Raw genomic sequence first — 21,343 nt, forward strand, 5'->3', positions numbered from 1 at the left:
TCTAGTTTCAACTCAATCCCCCGTTTTATTGTTGTGATACAATATTTCAAGTCAATTTTCATCTCTGATAAGGTATTTTTTTCCTAATATTCGATATTACGGCCTCTCCACGTACCTTACTTGTTAATGTCCTCCCTCTCCTCCTGGGCCTCTCTTGCTTATTTTATCATTTGCCCTCTGCAACCTGTCTCCATCTTATCCCATGCCTTCTTCTCACACGTCCTCACCAGTGTAAATGATCAGCAGGTCAGGCATGCTTCAGGCAAGTAATGGAAACCAGAGGACTCTACAGGCTGGCCTTCGCTATGCCTCTCCCTGATGACTTACTATCAGTCGAAAAGCCAAATCTCGACATTGATTAAGGAATGCTGTATCCATTTTGTTCTGCTCATTGTTGTCAACAGGTCGTTCCATCCTCTAATTGGCACTGGTATGAAGGTCCATTACAAATGTGTATATTCTTAAAAGGCTTTCACAGTTTTTGTTAAAATGTTATCTGTATTTGCTTTGTGATGAACTAACAACTAGACCAGGGCTCAAAGTCATCTGCGTTGGGTCGGATGGAAAATTTATGGATGGATAACAAGTATTTTCCGTGTGTGATGAGCTTAACACAATAAAAAGTGGTTCTGCTGTAATGATTGATATGTATTTGAGAGCATGAGCAGTCCTAGAAAAGCCAAACAGTGACAGTGACAACCTGTGCAGGAAGGTAAAACTTGATAAGAAATGTAAGTCACGGTGTGAGGAGCAATTATTACATTGGTGGACTACTCACAACACTGGTGGTAACTGAGGGTGACATCTGTTTAACCTCTAGTGGTGTCCAAAAGCAAAACCCTGCTTCTTTGGAAAGGTTCTGTAGTAATGTGCTATAATTACTCCATAACATTCAATTCAGTCACATTTTCAATAAATTGTACGTCAGAGTACTTTAAATACACTTAACTTTTTTCTTTTACTTTACTTTTCCTACTCTTACTTTTTATGGTGGATGACTGATTTGCACATCTGCCTCACGGATCAGAGGACCAGAGTTCAAATCCTGGCCCCGCTTGTGTGGAGTTTGCATGTTCTCCTCATGCCTACATGAGTTTTCTCCAGGTATACTGGTTTCCTCCCACTTGACCAAAAAATATGTAGGGTAGGTTAACTGAAGACTCTAAATTGTCATAGATGTAAATGTGAGTGTGAATGGTCGTTTGATTATGTGCCCTGCAATTGGCTGGTGACCAATTCAGGTTATATCCCGCCTCTTGCCTGAAGAGAGCTGAGATGGGCTCCAGCACAGTTATATTTAATGTTACAAATATAGCTAAGTGTTCTAAACCACGATAACTGCAGCATTTTTACAGTATACTGCCAAGATTGTTGGTGTCGACTGCTCAGTTGGGTCGCTTGCTCCAAACCCGGAAATGCTTTTCCAGCATGTTTAAGATTATAATGTCCTTCTCCACAAAATGTCCCTAACACAGCACATTTCTGGTATTGCAATGCTTAGAAATTTCTCCCAAAATAAATAAAATCTGTTTGCTAAACTCAGACAAGTTAACAAATACCTCAACTCTTAAATTTGGCAGGTGAGTTAAAGTATTTCCCACGATGCAGCCGCATTGTCACTCAGCTAATTTTCATGAGATGAGCGGCCATGTAGCAACCATGAGACCATGAGGTGCCCGGTTCTTCAATGATATGTAACATACTACGTCGCTAAGAGACGTAAATACGATGTGTTGTTTTTCAAGCCTTCTACTTTTTATCATCTTTTGCATTCAAACTGCAAAGATTTCAAACTTAAACCAGGTCACAAACTCATTGTGACTTATGACAAGCATATTAAAATAAGAGAGGGATTTTCATGGATCTTGAAGTTCTTTGACACTTATTCCATGAAGATGGTCGTTTGGGGCTTTAGTTGAGGGCCAGAAATTGTTTTGGTTTCCAAGAGTAATGCAACCTTTACAATTGGAAGCCTGTCGATGGAAGTCTCTGCCTGGCAACCAAGAATGGCCACATTTGACAATGGCTATTTGAGAACACAAAGTCTAATCTGCAGTAAAATGCAATTTTTAAATTCTACACGGTATGGTTTCAGTGGCAGGTGATAACTATATTCTTAACTGTAATGTTTTTTTAACAGTCCGGTGGAGTTAAATGAGTAATACTCCTTAACAGCAAAAAGTAGTGACTGCAGATTATTTCTCACATTGAACCTTTTGCTTTGAGCTGTCAGTATTTTCCTCAGATGTTACTCAGAAGACATCCATCCACCTACTTGCTGAATTGTTTACACTACTCTAACAATAAGACTCCAAAGGAGGTTATGGATAAAGTTGAGTATAGTGCTTTTCTGGTGTGTTAGCACCGGGTGCTGCCCTTGAAAATCTGTGGAATGTAAAGATCCCTTTCTGTCAATCCTACATTATATCGCTGGCTATGCGCCAAAACTTTGCATTCTTAAATGTGGCAAATTCCTATTTTGTTGCTATTGGTCAGTATCCACGTGGGTATGTTTTGCTTTCAAATTATGCACAGGTGTCATTGAGAGTGCGACTGTCTCTGCCCTGTAATTAACTGGCAACCAGTTCAGGGTGTACCCCGCCTCCTGGGATAGGCTCCCGTGAACACTTGTGAGGATAAGCAGCTCGGAAAATGAATAAATGTTAATGGGTCAACAATCATGCCATTTTTCTGATTTCCTAAAAAAAGTGCTGGTTTTGGAGGTACCAGGTTTCTGAACGAAACTAGCGACATATTGTATAAAGTTCATACCAGAGCGGGATTTGATTTTGTCTTGAGGCACGAGATATACAATGCAATTCATATGCAATGTTGCCAGATGGATAATTAATCTTAAACTTGGGTTAAAATGCACACTGAATCTTCGTCCCCAATTAAACGAGTCATGTAATTCCATTTATGTAGACACTTAATTTAATGCTCCATCAACATTTTCAATTTGCCTCAAGAAGGCAGTATTAAAATAATTTGTACAGTACAATGAATTGATGATCATTGTCATAGGGACTACCAAAAGTTGACATAAAAAGTCTACACACCACACAGGGTTTTGTAACATAGAGTATAAGATCACTCCAAGAACTTTTTCAACCACAAATGTGACCTATAATATAGTAAATGTGTTGCGGTATACTGTATTTACACCTGTCACATTTGGTCTATTTTAAACAAACCAGAGGTCGTTTCCCCATTATTTCAAATCTTTTGTGCAGGTGTGTCTACACACAACCAAATCTTGGTGCTCACCAAACAGCCACACCGAGGCCTAATTTTTGAGGGGGTCTCAGTCCGGTTCCAAAGATAATCCTTATCCGAACACGAAAGTGAATGTTATACGTCATACTCGACAAGTTGTCTTCATGAGGAAGGACAACCCTCTGACAGCATGCCTCGACATCAACCAATCGGATTGGGTCTTGGAATGACGCAGAGCCTCCCTTGCTTGCCATTGTCAGCATTTATTCACCCATGCATTACTGAAGCTTTTGGAATATGATTTGACAGAATGCTGGCATCTTCACGTCTAAATGTTAGTGCTGGCACTAACCAATGTTAGAATGCCTACTTGCGAGCTTTATTAAAAACACATGACTAGACAGTATCTCGTGCTCTCCTTGGATGCACAGCCTAAAATGTACTCTATAATCCACCCGGTGACGACACCACATATTTTTTTTAACATAATACATTACTGTATCCATTGTTGTTGTCACCATGGTTGAGGTTGTAGAACAAAACTTTTGTTGAATGAGCTGCTTTTTGTTATCTTGGTGAGGCTGCCTATATAATATTAACCGGAGCCTGAACACAGGCACCACGAGTCCTACATATCAGGTTACTCCATCCTTTATTTTTGCACAAGAGCACAGATTTGTTGAATACAAATTGAAATGCAGTTTAACCCTCATTTCTTTTTTTTGATATCTTCTTTTTCTTCTTTTAACCTGTCCTGTTCAGCTGCATGGCCATGCAGAATGGTGCATCTGTTCACCTTTTGTGCTAAAACACTTTTTCTGTGAAACAGCGTAGTTTGAAATATGACGTCATTTTTAAAATTTTCCTCTATTATTCTATTGTTTCTTGAAAATGCAGATGGACAGAAAAGGGCATTAGGGACAACAGAATGATAGTTATCCTACAGGTAACATTGCAAAGTCAAAGTAGTCATATGTGGATGGGGGTGGTGGGTGGACGCCTGGTGAGGACATGGAACAGCTAACCAATAGAACAAAATGAGAGAGGACAGACAAGGGCAGGGCAGAACAGGATGTGGGAAATGATCAAGGCAATGCTACTGGTGGGTGGTGTGGTGCAATGCTTGTGTGTGAACACAGAAGTTAAGCCAAGAGACATGTGAACACCCACTTCCCTCTCTTTTACCATATTACTATGGTTACCAGGTCTCCGACTGGCAACCATTGTTCCGGTGTCGTGATCATGTGTGGTTGGGTGTCGTGCATTAAAATTGGGGAGACTGCTGGGGGTGAGGCGAGACAGTCATGACGCAATGATGACCCGCAACAGTCGCCCACGCTCAGGCCAACCAGCTCCCCAAAAGATGTGCGAATGTATCTGGTGCCAGAACACCTGGCCAAGAGTCCTCCTCCCCTCGTTATTTCTGTCCAAGGGGAGAAACGACCATCACAGCTGTAGCTTTGTGTATAGCTCACTTGCAAATTCTACAATATGAATGCGAAATGCATTAAAGTCTATTTTTGGTCTAGACCAACCAAATGGATGAAAGGACTTTCCTGTTGGCAGTACGGTGGTGCAGCTGGAAAGCATTGGCCTCACATTTCTGAGGACCAGGGTTCAATCCCAGCCCACCCAGTGTGAAGTTTCCATGTTCTCCCTCTGCCTGTGTGGGTTTTCTCCGGGCATTACGGTTTGCTCCCACATCCCAAAAACATGCAACATTAATTGGACACGCTAAATTGTCCTTAAGTGTGATCGTGAGCGTGACTGTTTGTCACGACCCATCGGAACGGAGATAGGACCCAAATACAAGGCTTGGAAGATGCAAGGTAGTTCAGGGAGAAAGGTTTATTATTCCGTGGTTGGGGATCGGGCAGTCAGTCAGGTGCAACAGCGAAGAGAGCAGGTGAGCGGGCAGGCAGGAGTCGATACACGGGAGATCGATCAAGGAAGGCAGAAGTGTCAAGGGAGTCAGGCTTACAGGGTCGGTCGGAGAACAAGCGGAGGTCGGTACACACGGGTTGATGATCAGGGATACGGAAGTACTCGAACGGGGCATGAAGCTCAACGATCTGGCGCAGGATAATCAGCCCGCATGAGGCGCAGGTGTGCGCCTCCCAATTAGCGCAACCGCGCGGGCACCTGCACAGCCCGGGCTGGAGCGGCAGGATCATGACACTGTTGTCTGTCTCCATGTGCCCTGCGATTGGCTGGCAAGCCGGGATGGGCTCCAGCACTCCCGTGACCCATGTGAAGATAGGTGGCTAAGAAAATGGATGGATGGATGGATGGATGGATGGATGGATGGATGGATGGATGGATGGATGGATGGATGGATGGATGGATGGATGGATGGATGGATGGATGGATGGATGGATGGACTTTCCTGTTGATTCCAACCTTAAAGTCTGATGAAACTAAGGTTGAACTTTTGGCCTAAATCTCAAAGGTATAGTTGGGGCAAACACAACCTTCATCTTCAAAAGAATGCCGTACAAGAGCATAAGAGTGTAGTGGTCGCAGCATCATGCTTTGAGATTCTTTTTTTTCAATCTTAGTCAAGGTGGAGAGAATTTTGAAAAGTCAATGTACCCTGAAACCTTCAGATTATCGCTAGAAAGCAAAAACAAGTCCAGAACATCCTTGAAGATCTGAAATTAATTTGGGGTTAGTCAGTGTGTGCTGACTGCCATTTAACATGAGTTTGAATGTGAATGGTGAATTGTGAACACATCCACAGTATTTTAGTTCAGAATCAGGTTTTTTGGCCAAGTGTGTAAAAACACACAAGGATAGTTGTTTGTTTTTATGTCCCCTCTCAAAGACAGAGGATAAAAATCAATCTAGTTGTACTGGTTACAGGTCACATGAATGTTTTGAAATGATTCATCCATCCATCCATCCATCCATCCATCCATCCATCCATCCATCCATCCATCCATCCATCCATCCATCCATCCATTTTCTTAGCCACTTATCCTCACAAGGGTCGCGGGAATGCTGGAGCCTATCCCAGTTGTCAACTTGCAGGAGGCAGGGGACACCCCGAGGTGGTTGCCAGCCAATTGCAGGGCACATCGAGACAAACACCCATTCGCACTCACAATCACACCTAAGGGCAATTTAGAGTCTCCAATGAATGTATGTTTTTGGGATGTGCAAGGAAATCGGGAGTGCCTGGAGAAAACCCACACAGGCATGGAGAGAACATGCAAACTCAGGGGTGTGTTATCTTTTTCTATACAATGCTTGTTTGTGGGGAGTTACGTTGTAATGGCGTGGACCTCTTATATGGTATTAGACCTAGTGTAAGTGCAAAATGTAATTTGTAGTGATTGTTTAATTATTGAAATGATTCGACTGCTTATTTCAAGAGGAACAATTTGTACAAAAGGTACTTAAACAATTACAGTTGGACATGTACAAGTTTAGAGAGTGAAATTCAATTCAATTGTAAAGGTTATAGTGCATTTTTTTCCATCTGGAAATTTCATCCAAAAGGCGAGCGCCTCTGACGTCTTTGTTAGTAGTGTAGGGTAAGTGTTTATATGCTGTGTACTGCAGAGAATATCCAGTTTAAAAAAAAAAAAAATGGATGCGCTGGATTCTGCTCTTTGAATCCAGCTGTTTTCTCCCTCAACCTGATCATAATTAAAGGAGCACATCTGTCAGCTGCTCCTCCACTCACCCTTTCCCCCATAACTATCGATCGCAACCGCTTGAGCGTCACATGCGTATCCAATTCCATGATCTTGTCGTTAGTAGACCGGCTTTGAAACGAAAGTGAGAAGAGAACAGTGTGTGATGCCCAGGTTAAGAGCTAACAAAATGAATTTCAATTTTTGGCTGATTGTTTTCAGGAGGGTATGGGAAGTAAATTTTCTGCCGTGCGTGCCAATGCTTTTATCACGTCTTCATTGTATCAGAGTAAAATATGTACAGCATACTCATTCATTGTACAGTAGAATGAAAACATCATTTTAAGACAATACACAGTTGCTCATCCGGATTGATTGAAGATTTGTTGGTTCTCCTGACAATTTTGTATCAAGTTGGTAATATGGGTATTGCAAGTTTGTTTTAAAACACACAAACTTACATGTGTGATATGCTTTTTTTTAACATCAATAATGTTTAGTACATTAGTAAATGTGAAAAGAAAACAATGACTCAAAATTTTCCAGTTAATATCTGATGATAATACAACAGTAAGAGTACTGCACTTATCCCGCAGAAAATGAGAAGATATTTTTGTGCTTTTCGCACCTTGTTGAAGTAACTTCAGAGCAGAAATATATTGGTTAGCTAAGCTAGATAGCTATTTTTCTGCCTTGGTATCGAGGCTTCAGAGGTTTTTTTTTTTTTTATTATTATTAACTGTAGCAAAGATTTGTAAGCATAAATGCATATTTTCACTGTTGGGCAGAAACCACCTCTGTCCAGTTTTGGTTAATTTCACAATGCAATACTATTGGTGAGTCACAATGGTGTTCTTTTACATTCAGTAGTCATTCACCAATCTAATGTGTTTTAGGCGGCACGGTGGTGCAGTGATTGTGAGTGTGACTGTTTGTCTCTCTGTGCTCTGTGATTGGCTGGCAAGCAGTTCAGGGTGTACCCCGCCTCCTGCCAGTTAACAGCTAGGATAGGCTCCAGCACTCCCTCTGACCCTTGTGTGGATAAGCGGCTAAGAAAATGGATGTATGGATGGATGGATAATGCACTTTAAACTGCTTGCTCTCTTTGATGATGCAATGTCTCTGGTTCAACAAACATCATTTTTTTTTGGTTTCCTGAAAAGATGGTTTTGGAGCTGCTTGGATTGGCCCGACTCCAGCAATTCCTTCACCAAGCAGTAGTTCTCAAATGAGAGTATCTTTTTCAAGTTGGGGAAAATTTTAAAAATGTTATTATACAGAAGGTCTGACCTGATATGAAATTAATATTTTTTTATTCATTCCTCAAAATAAAATGTCAACACTGGTAGCCAAACAGTGGATAAATTCCAGCTAGCTCATTGGACAAAGACATTGGCTGAGGGAAAAGGGCACTGGAGTAAGGAACCAACCCTTGGAGGAAATTAACTTCTCTTTTTTTTTTCCTTCCTGAACCCTCTGATCAATGCGATAGAGATCTCATGGTCAATGTTCCACTTTCCTAAAAGGCACCATGGGAGCCTCAGCACACTTCATCTTTATGACTGGGCTGCTTCCTCCACGGCTACTGGGACCTGAAGCAGGCTCATTACAACCACAAATTGAGATCTTGTTGCCTGGACTGACGTCAAGATGAGTTGGATGGTAGGGAGAAGTCGCTGCAGCTATCTTGAGCTTTCCTTTCACTTCCATTATTTTTTTTTTTTTTGTGTGTCAGCATTATCTGAATTCCAACAGCTGATCATATAAATCTCTCATAAACTGTTTAAAGTGAAAGAAGTTCAGGGATATTTACCACGTGCAATATCTAATTTCCTGCTGCCCTGCAGAACTGTCTGTATCAGCTTAATAAACTGCACAGGCTAAAAGATAGTTACCAACAAAATAGCCATGCATTTTAAAAAAAATTGAAATAGATTACACTATCAAGACAGGGTTCAATTCCCACATCCCCATCATCGCCTTAAAAGACACAATTATTAGACATTTACTGAATCGCAATAAGTACAGAAATATTTCGAAGCTGTTAAATTCAGTTTTCAGTGGAATAAAATCCGAATATTTGATTGTGCCCTTGAATGGAGTGACAAGCCATTATATCTGTAAAGGTACAGCGGACCCTCGATTTAACGGACTCTTCTGTTAATCCCATTGATTGAAGCTTTTTTTTCCATGACCTGAAAACACACAGTACAATACAAAATTATTACGAGGATTATTATTTATTGTGCCACAGTGGCGAGTTGCGTCACTTTCATGAGCCACGAGGATTGTCTGCTTCATGTTCTCATCCCCGTTATTGTTGGATGCCATAATGAACAAATTGACAAATACTGTACACTGGACCAAAGTCAGTATTGCATTTTGGAGGGACATGTATACGACAATGGCCTATAAGTAAACAACAATGACTATTCCAGGTAATACAGTGTGACCAGTTTGTCTGTTGGTTGTGCCAGTAAACATTTATCCATTCTCTATACTGCTTGTCCTGCGCCAGTAAACAAGAGCAACTAATTCTGGGACTAACACATTTGGTCATAGGGCATATTTTGATTTCCAACTAGACTCAACCATTCTGTCTGTTAATCTCTATTCATTTCAGCTCTGTTAACTTGCGGTTCCACTTTTCACACTATCAAATTCGTTTTCTGTGATCCAGCGTATTTCATGTGGAAATGTTTGTTTCCTCCCTAGTTTTATTTCTTTGCACAGCGGTACTAAATGCAACTCCTTTTTCCACACCATGAAAGATGTTTGACACATGTGCTATGTGCTCACTAAGATGAAGGCATTCAGGAAGTCAATAGTTTTCATAATACCTCATAATATTTCCGTGGATTCCATGGAACATTAATTTTAATTTGTGATGATCGGATTGTGATGGGAACACTACCGAATGACACCAGCCTTCATCTGGTGCTGTATGATTGTTGATTACTGAGTTCACACCAAAGAAAGACTTAATTAAATGGACATAAAGGGTCTACAGTGACAGTATTTGTACTACATACTGGAGGTAAAGTAGATGGGATGTTTCTGTGAAGTAAGCGGACTTACTGAAGTGTGTGGTACCTGGGCTACTCAACTCAAGTTCCTGACTTAATTCACTCGCCACGCTCCTTAAAGCCCGGGTGTCATCCCTATAAACATTCTAAAATAGATATTGTAATGAAAAATACATATAACAGTATTCACTTCAATGTCTGTACGGAAAAAAAAACTGAGCGGAGAGTGCGTCATCCATTAACAAAGTTGCGCAATTGAGTGTCCCTCGACATCCAAGACATCCATATTAGTCGCGTCATCTGTCCTTGATGTTATCGTCACTTCCGCCGTTGAAATCACGCAGTGGCTGCTACTACGGAAGCCGAACAACAGAGATATTCGCATTTTTCTGACGCCCCTTCTGACACCGAAGTTCTTTTCGAAAAGGACAACACCACACAACCCAGTGAAGTCACCGAGGTAATATTACACTATTGTTTTGAGCCCTTAGGGCAATATTACACTATTGTTTTGAGCCATATTCAGATGATATCCGATCCACTCCCGCGGCGGAGATGAGCCATCGTGGCTCATCGCAGCCGGCCGTTGTGGCTTCTGACAGAGCTGTGCGGTGCTGCTTTAGTCACAGTCGAGCCGGGGCGCTTTATGCGCGCACGCAACTGAGTAACACATTCTCGGCTGGGTTCTTCAAAGCCGCCCCCGCCCGACGCGCAGCCTTCGTAGAAGCTGTCACCGCCTCAGCCGGTGTGGCTGAGTTTCGGCGCCCGTGGTGGCACATAAGAAGGAGGTGGAGCCTAGCTATGTTGCTTTTAGGGATATGTTCAAAGTCGCCGCAGTACTCAATGAACACTATCGAGACATTGTTGGCTGGGCGACGCGCACATCGACACATTTCATACGCAGATCTTTTGTTATGTTATGTTATGAGAGAGACTGATTACGTGGTCCGCCCCAAACTATTATTTTTTTTAGTAGCTGTATGCGCACATCAACACATTTCATACGCGGATCTTTTACTACGTTATGAGAGGCCGATTACATGATCCGCCCCAAACTATTTTTTTTTTAGAAGCTGCATACACACCTACTTGTTATTTGGAACCCACAAAGCTCTCGTCCTCTGCACCCGTGCAATTTATTTTTCACAACGAACAGGGTCTCTTTCAAACTAATGAAGGCTAATTCCATTCTCCTGAGTGTTCAAGCAATATCAAGCAATGCAATGAGCCAGCATTTTGGCTAACACGAAGGAACAACGAGCTACCTTCCCGGAGGTAAAACTAATGGAAACAAACGAGTCCACTAGGGGACGCCTCTGTCCTGTACGTCACCTCCTGTTTCTTCTCGAAAACAAATCGCTCGAGAGGATGTTCATGGCGGGAGTTACAAAAAGCTGTTTACGTCAAAATCATGTTTTGTGGTGAAAAAACACATGGAACCATATTGGTTGTGAGTATCATTAATAATATACCAAAAATCATCCGTTTGATGGCACTTGCACTTTAAAGGCACATACAACAAGTGCCTAATTTTAATTGGAATTTGCTAATTTAATTTAAATTCATTTCATTGTGATTGGCCAGCCATCACTTCAGGTTGTTTCCTACTTCTCACCCTGAGTTAGCTGGCATACAATCGCGCATGCCCTCGACCATAGTGAGGATAAGCAGTACAGAAAATAGATGGTTTTATTTCTATGGGAAAAATAACATTTTCAACAAGTGTTTCAAGGAAAGATCATCTTAATCATCCAAGCCTGTGTTGTCTGCTAATTGATAACCAGGACTTTGTATGACTATTGTAAATCAAACCTTTTGAACACCAGTACCGCCAAATTGTGTAAATGTTCCCGCAGCCGGGCCTGACATATTTGATGACCCATAAAAAGTGTTCAGATGAAGCGATTTGGCTCTCCTTCCACTTGGGGTTCAAACCAGCATATGGACTTCCACATTAAGGCTATACTTTCCATATGGCTCGCTCACCCAGTTGCAGCGCTTCCATATCAGGCTTCACTTGGGTTCACAGCAGACAGGTAGCAGAAAGCTTACACACTTGACTGCATAGCGGGGAAATAAACCCTGCTCAGTAGCTTGTGATTCCTGGCCAAAATTGAATGTACTGGTATTTGAATATGACTCGAAATGTTCAGCTGAAAAGCAGTTATTAGCATGAGTAGAACTAGAATGGCACTCAGTGGAGCAAAGACCCCTGGTTCGGGCGAGCAATCTTTACATGCCAGTCTGTCTCACTCCAAGGCCACTTTATCCCCTGAAAGTGCAGCTACACCTGCTGGGTCTGGTTGGTCATTGCCCCTTTTGAAGCCCAATGCGACTCAACCGGAACCACACATTTGTTGGATTGATAGTAAAACGTTAAGTGAAAAATTAAATGACATACTTTGTTACACACCACACAGAGAAATGGATGAATAAATGCGTGCCCTTCGGTTTACGACGGCCCCACCGGAGTTTCGAAGTTCCAAATGACATGCAATGAAGTAGTCATTGTACATTTCGGAGAGTACACGCCTTTGCCTAACACACACATGAAAATCCAGAACAACACATTGACCAAAGTTTACCATTCCTAAACATGTCCCTTACATTTGTTTAAATATATATATATGTCCGTGGCCATGACATCCCTCGCTCAGTAGTCCTAAGGAGCCAGCTCTCATTTAGGTCCGGCTAGCTAATGAGAGGGCAATGTTGTCAGTACTGAATGCAAGCATATCGGAAGCACATTGTAATCGTGTTGACATGCGTTTGGTGCTGAACAAAGGTGCATCCTCTTCCCTGCTGTTCACAATGCGTTCTAGATCGGGTTGCTTCGCTCCTGTGAGAGCGTCCTCATTAAACGCCTGTCAAGCCGCTGTCTGCCGACCTGCCATCCCTTCCGACACACAGCAGGGAACACACGTGCATACACAAAGACAGGAGCACATGCATACTGTATGATTCCAAGCAAGAATTAGCAAAGACACACAAGCACGAATCCTGAATCCTTGCCCTGCATGAATAAGGCAGATCATCAAGCATCACTGACACAGGGGCAAAATTGTTGCCAATAATACAAACCTACTGGATGTTCAAGAAAAACACAGTATCAATGTGGTCAACTGAAGAATTCTATTTATAATATTGCAAAAGAAGGTGCCAGTTTAGTTTCAAAACAAGGGGAGAAACCACATTACATCTTCAACACAGACAAATTGTCAATTGTCAACACAATAAATACTATAAATGTTATATTTCATTATGCTGTATGTTCTGTCCATCCATTTTCCAAGCCGCTTGCCCAAACAAGGGTCACGGGAGTGCTGGAGCTCATCCCAGCTATGTTCAGGCGAAAGGAGGACTACACCCTGAATTGGTTGCCAGTCAGTCACTACACATATGGTCACCATCACTGAACGGAAATCGACCCCACACCGCCCGCACCAAAGTCAGCCATGTGGACCACTACTTTTACAACAAAATGCTTTACCTTATTACGGGTAGATATTTTGGAGCTTTTTGACAGAAAAATGCACTTTAAAATCCCGCAATTCAAACCTCCAGGCGACTGTTGGGACCACAATTAAAAGAAAACCAAATGATATCAGAAATCAGATCATATATCACAGGAACGCCGACATCAGTTTTTAATTATACACATAAATTACATTCAAAAATACATGCCAAACCTTCGCGCAATGAACAAAAACACCCACAAACTGTGTTTTCCTTTGATACATGCATTTTACAGCCAACTGTTTCAGTGGCAGATCAGCATTCCTGCCAAGCTTTTACTGTGAACAAAAAGTACATCATGTCCTTGACCAAAAAAAAATTATATATATATATATATATATATATATATTATATGCGGAACAAATTGACACAGCAAATTGTCCACTTTTACTCTATTCTTCATTATTACTCTCATCGTAGGATGTCTTTTTCCCTTTTGGCAATTTCTCTTGTTGGAAGCTCATTCTTGCCCATTCACATCTGAGTGAGCAATCGCAATCTAGCTGTTGGCTTCTTGTCTCGACTTTCTCTTCCAGGACTTCCACGCCGTCTTCATGGCCTGATCCTCTCCTCGGCCAGCTGACAAACATCTGTCATTTTCATCAGCAGCCGTCAAGGCTGCATTTCATTGGCGTGATGCCACCTGACAGTGCTGGCTACCTTAGGACCTTTGAAAATATTAGACATTTTCTTCCCGCTCACAGTTTTCAGATGCAGTGAATCCTCCTCCCATGGTAAAAATGACTCTGAGCAGATGCTTGTATAAAAATATAATTTGCTCCAATCATATTTTCAAACAGCAAATGTTGACTTTTGGATATTTGTTTCGTGCCTCACTTAAAATAATTTCTGATCACTATTTTTGAAAGGCATCCTTGATGAAGCACCTTAAAAATAGGTTGAGGGAAAATATTTAGTTCATTTACATTCAGGAGATCAAAATATATCTATATATATTCACATATTCTATAATTTACAAAGTAATGAGTGAAAATGAATCCTTGAAGTCAGTGGGATAAATAACCAATAGTGGGACTTCAATTTTATTTTGGGCTTTTTTTCCCAGTGAGATTAATTATACGGTATTTGGAATAATTTGTTCTGGAGTACAAACTCCTGTCCTCTGACACTTTTTTTTTTAAACTATAAAGCAATATCTAAACAGTATATTCATACAAGTATCATCTGAAGATAACCAGTCTAAAAGTAAAATGTTACAAACACAAAACACTCTTATGTTTCTCATAATTTAAATGACAAATTCCATCATGTTATAGCCATGTACTGCACGTTTGATATTTTTTAACCTCAACCTGTAATGAAATGTATGTAAAGGACTACACTCATATATGCTGTAAATGCTACCTTGTGATTATAAGTGAGACAAGTGGCTTGGCACAAGTCTCCATTTTCACATCAACTTGCGTATGGTGCAGCGTTAGGGGCTCTTAGATCTTGTGGCAAATTATCGCCTGATTACATTTGGCAAGAAAGGTAGGGGGGTACCCAGTCTTCTGGTCATACTGAAGGTGTTTTTCCCATATATTGATTGGCTAAAGTTTAGACCATTAATAAAGATTTATCCAAAGATTAGGATTCATCTACAGTATGAGTTATATTTAGAAATTGTTGTTGAGGACAAAATAGCTTCTTTACTCTTCTTACTATTGCATGTTTCCTTGCCATCTTAACTGATGCTTCTTGTGGTGTCTTAGAAGCATCAAAGGCAGACATGACATGGGAAAGATTTTTCTGTTTTTACTGTTCAGATTAACCGACCAATATGCGTGAATTACACAAGCTGTTGGTTGCAGATAAGGAATGTAGCAGGTGCCTCAAAGACGGTTGACAACTTGGTGGTCTTCACGTGGGACATTGATTTTCTGTCTTTGCAACACCTCAGTCAAAAGATTAGCTGGCTCCTGTTACTGTCAGTAATCAATTCACAGTATTGCCTCTATTACTAACCTCATTGGGGCATTTGTTGAGGTAGTACCTTACAATTTCTAAATCAATGCAAACTTGATTGATCAACATTTTTCCACCGATCCATTTTCTATAGTGCTTTTCCTTATAAGCATCATGCATGCCCGAAAACCTTCTCCATCTGATTTTGAGCATGACCCGGGATGTACCCTGGACAGGCTGCCAGGCTATGGTATAGGTGTAAAAGCTCTCTTAGCTTCAGCCCACATCTTCTTGGCTTATTCAGAAAAACACCACCTTGGCTTGTGGCAGCAAACTAGTGCAATCTATTGTCCCTCAATTGTTTTAAGACACAAGTCATCAATTCCACAGAATTGACCAAATTGTTAACAGCTAATTAATCTTTTCTGTGCCCAGCCCGAATAGGAAATAGCTTTTTCAGTAACTGAGGTAATGCCAGGACACAGTTGAGAGAAGGAGGACGAGCAAGCAGTGGAATATAGAATGGAACAAGGTATATAGACAAATAAGAAAAAAGGACAGAACTTAGAAAAGGAGAGAGAGAAGTTGGACAAATCCAATTGGTGCAATCAAAGATACTCCCAATGTGGGGCTTAGTTCCCCTGCATGCTGTACAACTATTACCCAGGTTCAGGGCTCCTTATTACCCAGGTTTCAGTGTTCCATTGGGGGCTGTCAGTACTGGCTGCACCTCCATCCATCCAGACACCCAGGGACTCCATTACACAACAATGGGCAAGGATTGAAAACCAATCAAGGGAATATGGGGACGAAGAGGAAGGCAATGCATGGGCATCAAGAAGAGCACAGACAGGCAATCTGCCATGATGAAGAGGCTTGCTTCCCTGTTGCTCTTTTCAAGCCGGGCATGTCCTCCAGTATCCCCTTCAAGCACCACTGGGCTCCACCCTAATGCTTGGTCAGCTGACTGACCCCACACCTGCTACTGGCTATCATCCCATTTCCCTTTCAGGCCACACAGTCATCCTCGTTTGTGACGATCTAGTCACATCATCACATTGAAGGAGACACTAATTTCTCTCAGGAGAAATAGATCAAAGCGTCGTCAGAATTTTGCCACAATATTATTTTGTGTTTTTCAGAGTTTAAGTTTAGGAACAAGCACTTTGAGTTTGTTATTTTGATGAGGAACTATTGAAGGTCCACTGCCTCATTGAGTAGAACCTCCTGGATAGAACTGTTGCCCTACTTTATGACAACTTGTATTAACTTTGCAATATCCTACATCAAGCCCTCTTAGCATTTATCAGATAGACTGAGTATATTTTGCGGATAAAAGATCTGTAGTTTAGTTTTGGTGCATAAAAAGAACATCTCAGACATGTATACCATAAATTTTCCTCTCCACAATTTGAATTTAAGATATTTGCAACCTCATTCCGACAAATGATGGATTTTTTTATTCATGTGTGTCGGGTTTTTTCATTACAGATATCTACAATTCGGTTCAAAGTATCCACGATATGAATTTTCTGCAACAGAATTGTGGATATTTGTAGCGCCAGTTTGGGTTAAATTCAAGTTCAAGATGTCATTACTACATGTTAATTCAAATCTACATGCTCCATTTCATATTTTAAATCAGATTTTTAACAAGGTGACAAGACACTGTAGATATTTAAACTCGAACAATGATAGTTAAAATGGTGTTGCATATATTTCAAATCGGATGTTTCAGATACCTACAATTAAATTGCAGCGATCTGAAATGTTATCTGCAACAAAATGGTAGATATCTAAAATGAGAAACTCCACCCACCTGTCACCAGTTGACTGAATAATTAGTTCACGCACCTGAATAGCAAAAAACAAATGTCATTTATTTGTCCGAGGTGAAAGTACTTGGCAGATATCTGTAGTTCAGTTTTGACTTCGCAAACCTTTAAATTATAAATATCTCCTTTATTCGCGATTACACTCCAGATATTGGATTCCATTTTCTTAGCCGCTTATCCTCACTATGGCCACAGGAGTGCTGGAGCCTATACCAGCTAACTTCGGGCGAAAGGCAGACGACAGTGATATCTTAAATGAAAATTCCAACTATTTAAAATGCTATCCCGATTTATCAGAAAAACATCGTCGATACCTACAATGTTAATTTAGAATTTAAAAAAGTGTCAAACTTAGCTTTAATTGTTGATTCCATTTGCCATAGTTTATAGTAGTAATAGCATAGGCTATTATGGTTCAAAACAGTTTTTGGTTGAGAATTCTGTATCGCGTGACCCGAGAGTTGTTCATTGTTGGAGATTGTACTGCACGTACTGTATCTGTTCACTGGCAGTAGAAATTAGCCCATCACACACACCCTTTAGTAGAATTGGGGTTGTTGGGGTTTAATAACAAGCCACAAGGGAGTCCAGACATTTTTAATACTACGAATCAACACCGCAAGAACAAGATAATCAATCTGAAGATTGCATGCCTCACTGAAGTGTATTTATTGATTGCAACGAAGGGCTTGGCTGACTTTCCTTTTCTTACCCTCTGTGTCTCATTTTTGATGACATGGGAAAGGCAGTTCAGATTCAGTTCTAATTAATGATAGTATTTTTTTCCTGATTAGTCAGGAAGCCAGGCATTACCTGCATTGCCAGGGTTTTGGACATAATACGCACCAACTAAATGTGTTAGAACGTTTTGTATTAAAAGATAATCCCTAAGGAAAAGGTAAGAACTTCTCATTTGCTTGTTCATGCGGGTGGTATGAAAACTAATTCTTTGAACCAGACAGAAATGTTAGTATCTTACTTACTGACAAAAGATGTGTGCTCTGAGTATGCATCTGTAACTGCACAGAACCCCTGGGTTGTCTTTGACTTACATTACATAAACTTCCCTGCACGCACAATGTTGCTGTCTAATGACATCCTGCTTTATCTTTTCCATATTCAATTCTGGAAATTTTGTACATGTTTTGTAAAACAAGGCGGTGCAGCTTTTCACGTCAAAGTGTGTTAGAAATGGGATGTCGGCTTCAGATGTGATTTGAACCAAGTTCAAATTTGAGTTGTGAGTACTAAACCTAAGACTTTTTTAAGAAATGTGATGGTCAGATGTCATTTCAAGAATTTCGAGGATTACTCGTTAGACATCCCAGACCAATGGTATCAGACGTTTATTGGTTGGTTCCTCCTCAGGCTCCTGTGAAGAAAGGTGTCAGAAGTGAGTGTGAGTTGAAACCAGTTGGAATAAAGGTTGAGCGTAGTACTCCTCATGCAACTGTCAGATAATGTCAGAAATGTGACTTGGAGCTTATGACTCCCTTGGACCTCTCTGACAAATTGTGTTAGAAATGAAATTGTTAGCCGTGATTTATCCCGGTTCAAATATGGGTTGAGTGTACTGCACATCAGCTTTCTGTGAAGAATGGTGCTAGAAGTAGAATACTTCTAAAGTGAAAAAGACACATTATCTTTCGTTGTATGTTTCATTAAGTTGAACGAATGCTAGCCTGCGGTGCTCAGACCTCACGCTCTAACAGCCTTAAAAGTCATGTTGGCGACCGCATTGTCTGACCTGACATTTGACCTAGTGGTTACAGATACGTAATCATAAGAGATCTTTGGTGTGAATTTGAAACACTTTCAGGACCCCTTGCAGGGTAATCCTGCCCCACCCTCCACAAAGACTAAACACCAGTCGCCACTCGGTTCAGGGTGAACCTCCTCAGACTTCCTTGACAAAATGGTCTATGGTAATAACTTGCCATGAACTGTACTACTGTCCTGTCTCTGTGCAGGTGCCCTACGTAAAGGTGGCTCCGGAAGACATTTTAAAGGTCCAGTTCCCCCGTTTCACCACTCTTGACCTGAGGCCAACCAACATGGATGTCAGCCTGGCTGTAGCGAGCCTTCTCTCCTTCTTTAACGGCACCACCGCCTGCCTCATCTGTGCACAGGCTGACTGTGAGTACACACTAAACACACACGGGGCGCTGGTTCACGCACTTCCATCCTGACACCTGCCGACAAAGTGCAAACAGTGTTTTATGTGGTTTCCTTTAAGATGTGTTGACACACTAAGCAATCTTGAATGCACAACAACTGTGTTCCAGCAGCAGATGCAGCACTATCGAAATCTCACCCTCTGACACACTGTCTGAAGCAGCTGCTGCAATTCGCAGAGCGTGCCTGATGCCAGCTTCCCAAAATAAACAGTCTGCACTCCATAATCATCATCTTGAAATCCAAATTAAATATAGCTTGTTGACGCGTAGTCCCAAAACACCACCTGATAAATATCAAGCTTTGACAGATGAAAGAAAGAAAAAGAGAGCACATTTTGCAGTTGAGGCCAGCACTGATCTCCCCAACTTCTTGTCAGAGGCACTTGTTAGATTCCAAAGATAGTAAACCAAATGACCTGCAAAAAGCCTCTCAATCCCCTTGGGTCAAATTTATTTTCGTAAATAGAGAGGAAGATTAAATCAAGGCCTGTTCCCACCCTCTTGTAGTCCGCTGAGCAGTAATTACACCTCCCCAGACAAAGGCACCATGACTCTGAGTGGCACCGGCTAACCTTTTTTCTTTTCTTTCACAGTCAACTTTACACCTCCAGGAACAGAAATATATTCAGCGTATATCAAAAGGCGCACAGATAGAATTGAGACACTTTGAGACACCTAGCTTCATCTCAATGTTCACTCACTCCTTCAGCGTCGGATGTCTTGCACTGAATGGCGGCTCTGAGAACTCAACTCAGCTCAGATTGTTTTCCTTTGTACGACTGTTATACTTAGCCTACAGCTGCCAGGTGGGCACACCAGAAGGGGCAGCACAATGAATTGAATTGAAATATTATTATATAAATATAATGCACAAAGTGTTTAATTATTTCCTGTTCATTGAATGTAATTATTACTCTTTATTTTGCATTGGTCACCGTTTCCATGTCTTGTGTGCTCGTTTTTTAGTCGTGTTTTCCCTCGTCCCTTGTGTTGACCAATCGGCTCCCTCCAGCCACTACTCTCTTGTCCAGGTGTTTCTCGTTGTCTTGTCACTATCTGTCTATTTTACTCCCTGGTTTCTTTCAGTTCTTGTCAGTCCATCACATTGTTGTGTCTGTGCCCGTGGCGTTATCTCTCTCTGCCATGTCTTGTCTAGTTTCTCTATATTTTGTGCGGTAAAAAATCCAAATTTATTGAGAATTTTGCTACTGTAGCGTAGTGGTTAGATCTTAGATCCTGTTTTTGTGACCATAGAATTGATTATCAGCTTTCAGCTTTGGCCAAAAATAATGATAATATGGCTGACCTCTGAGACACCTTCAAGACAGTTTCTTTGCTGTGTTGTAACAAAAGAAACTAATTTTAAGAATTATTTCATTTCCATGGGTGTGTGGTAGTGTGGCGCAAAAGAAGCCTAAAGTGGAAATGGGGGGGTTTGAGGGGTGAAGTAAGAGGACAATGTTTTTTTGAGCATGCTGTCAAGGAGCAAAGAAGACACAAAATCGAATGATTTGACTCTGGAAAGGGGACAGATAACTACTGGGCATATACATTGGTATAAAGTAGAAGATTGTCCAGAAAATGATGAGTACTGAGTGCATGCTCTTATCTGACCCTTTTTCATTCAGTTGAAAACTGTGTGGCAAACTGCTTGCCTTATTTTTGCGAAAAGGTCCACCAAAATGGTTTGGTCATAGCTTCGCAAGCCACACAAATTCCGTGTTGCCCATTGCAGTCAGTCATTTGCTTGGCAGTATGCTGTCAATGGCTCGTCCACGTCTTCTAGCCTCATTAATCATCCACGCCACTGACAGCCTAATAGAGTGTGACCGATTCATGCATATTTTCCAAACATGGTTAAGGACACACGCAAGCAGAGGTGTAATTATACCCAAAGATAGCATAGATGCCAGGACATCCAATAATCGAGCTGGCATTCTCACCAGTGATGCCGGTAACGTGCTATTGTGTAATATAGCATTTACAAAGTAACACATTCCTCCCTAAAAGCACCATTTTGAGTAACG

At 41.2% G+C, this 21,343-nt stretch overlaps 1 protein-coding gene across 6 annotated transcripts in view; it reads left to right on the top strand.

Moving 5' to 3' along the window:
• Positions 1-21,343, top strand: part of grik4 (glutamate receptor, ionotropic, kainate 4) — a 255,732-nt gene that overhangs the window by 82,976 nt on the left and 151,413 nt on the right. For all 6 annotated transcript variants that reach the window (XM_061827586.1, XM_061827585.1, XM_061827587.1 and 3 more), the window contains one exon: positions 19,110-19,275. In XM_061827586.1, coding sequence (XP_061683570.1) covers positions 19,110-19,275 — 166 coding nt within the window. The remainder of the gene's footprint in view (positions 1-19,109; positions 19,276-21,343) is intronic.

Source organism: Syngnathoides biaculeatus, chromosome 8, assembly GCF_019802595.1.
Source record: "Syngnathoides biaculeatus isolate LvHL_M chromosome 8, ASM1980259v1, whole genome shotgun sequence".
In the NCBI taxonomy this organism is placed as follows: Eukaryota; Metazoa; Chordata; class Actinopteri; order Syngnathiformes; family Syngnathidae; genus Syngnathoides; species Syngnathoides biaculeatus.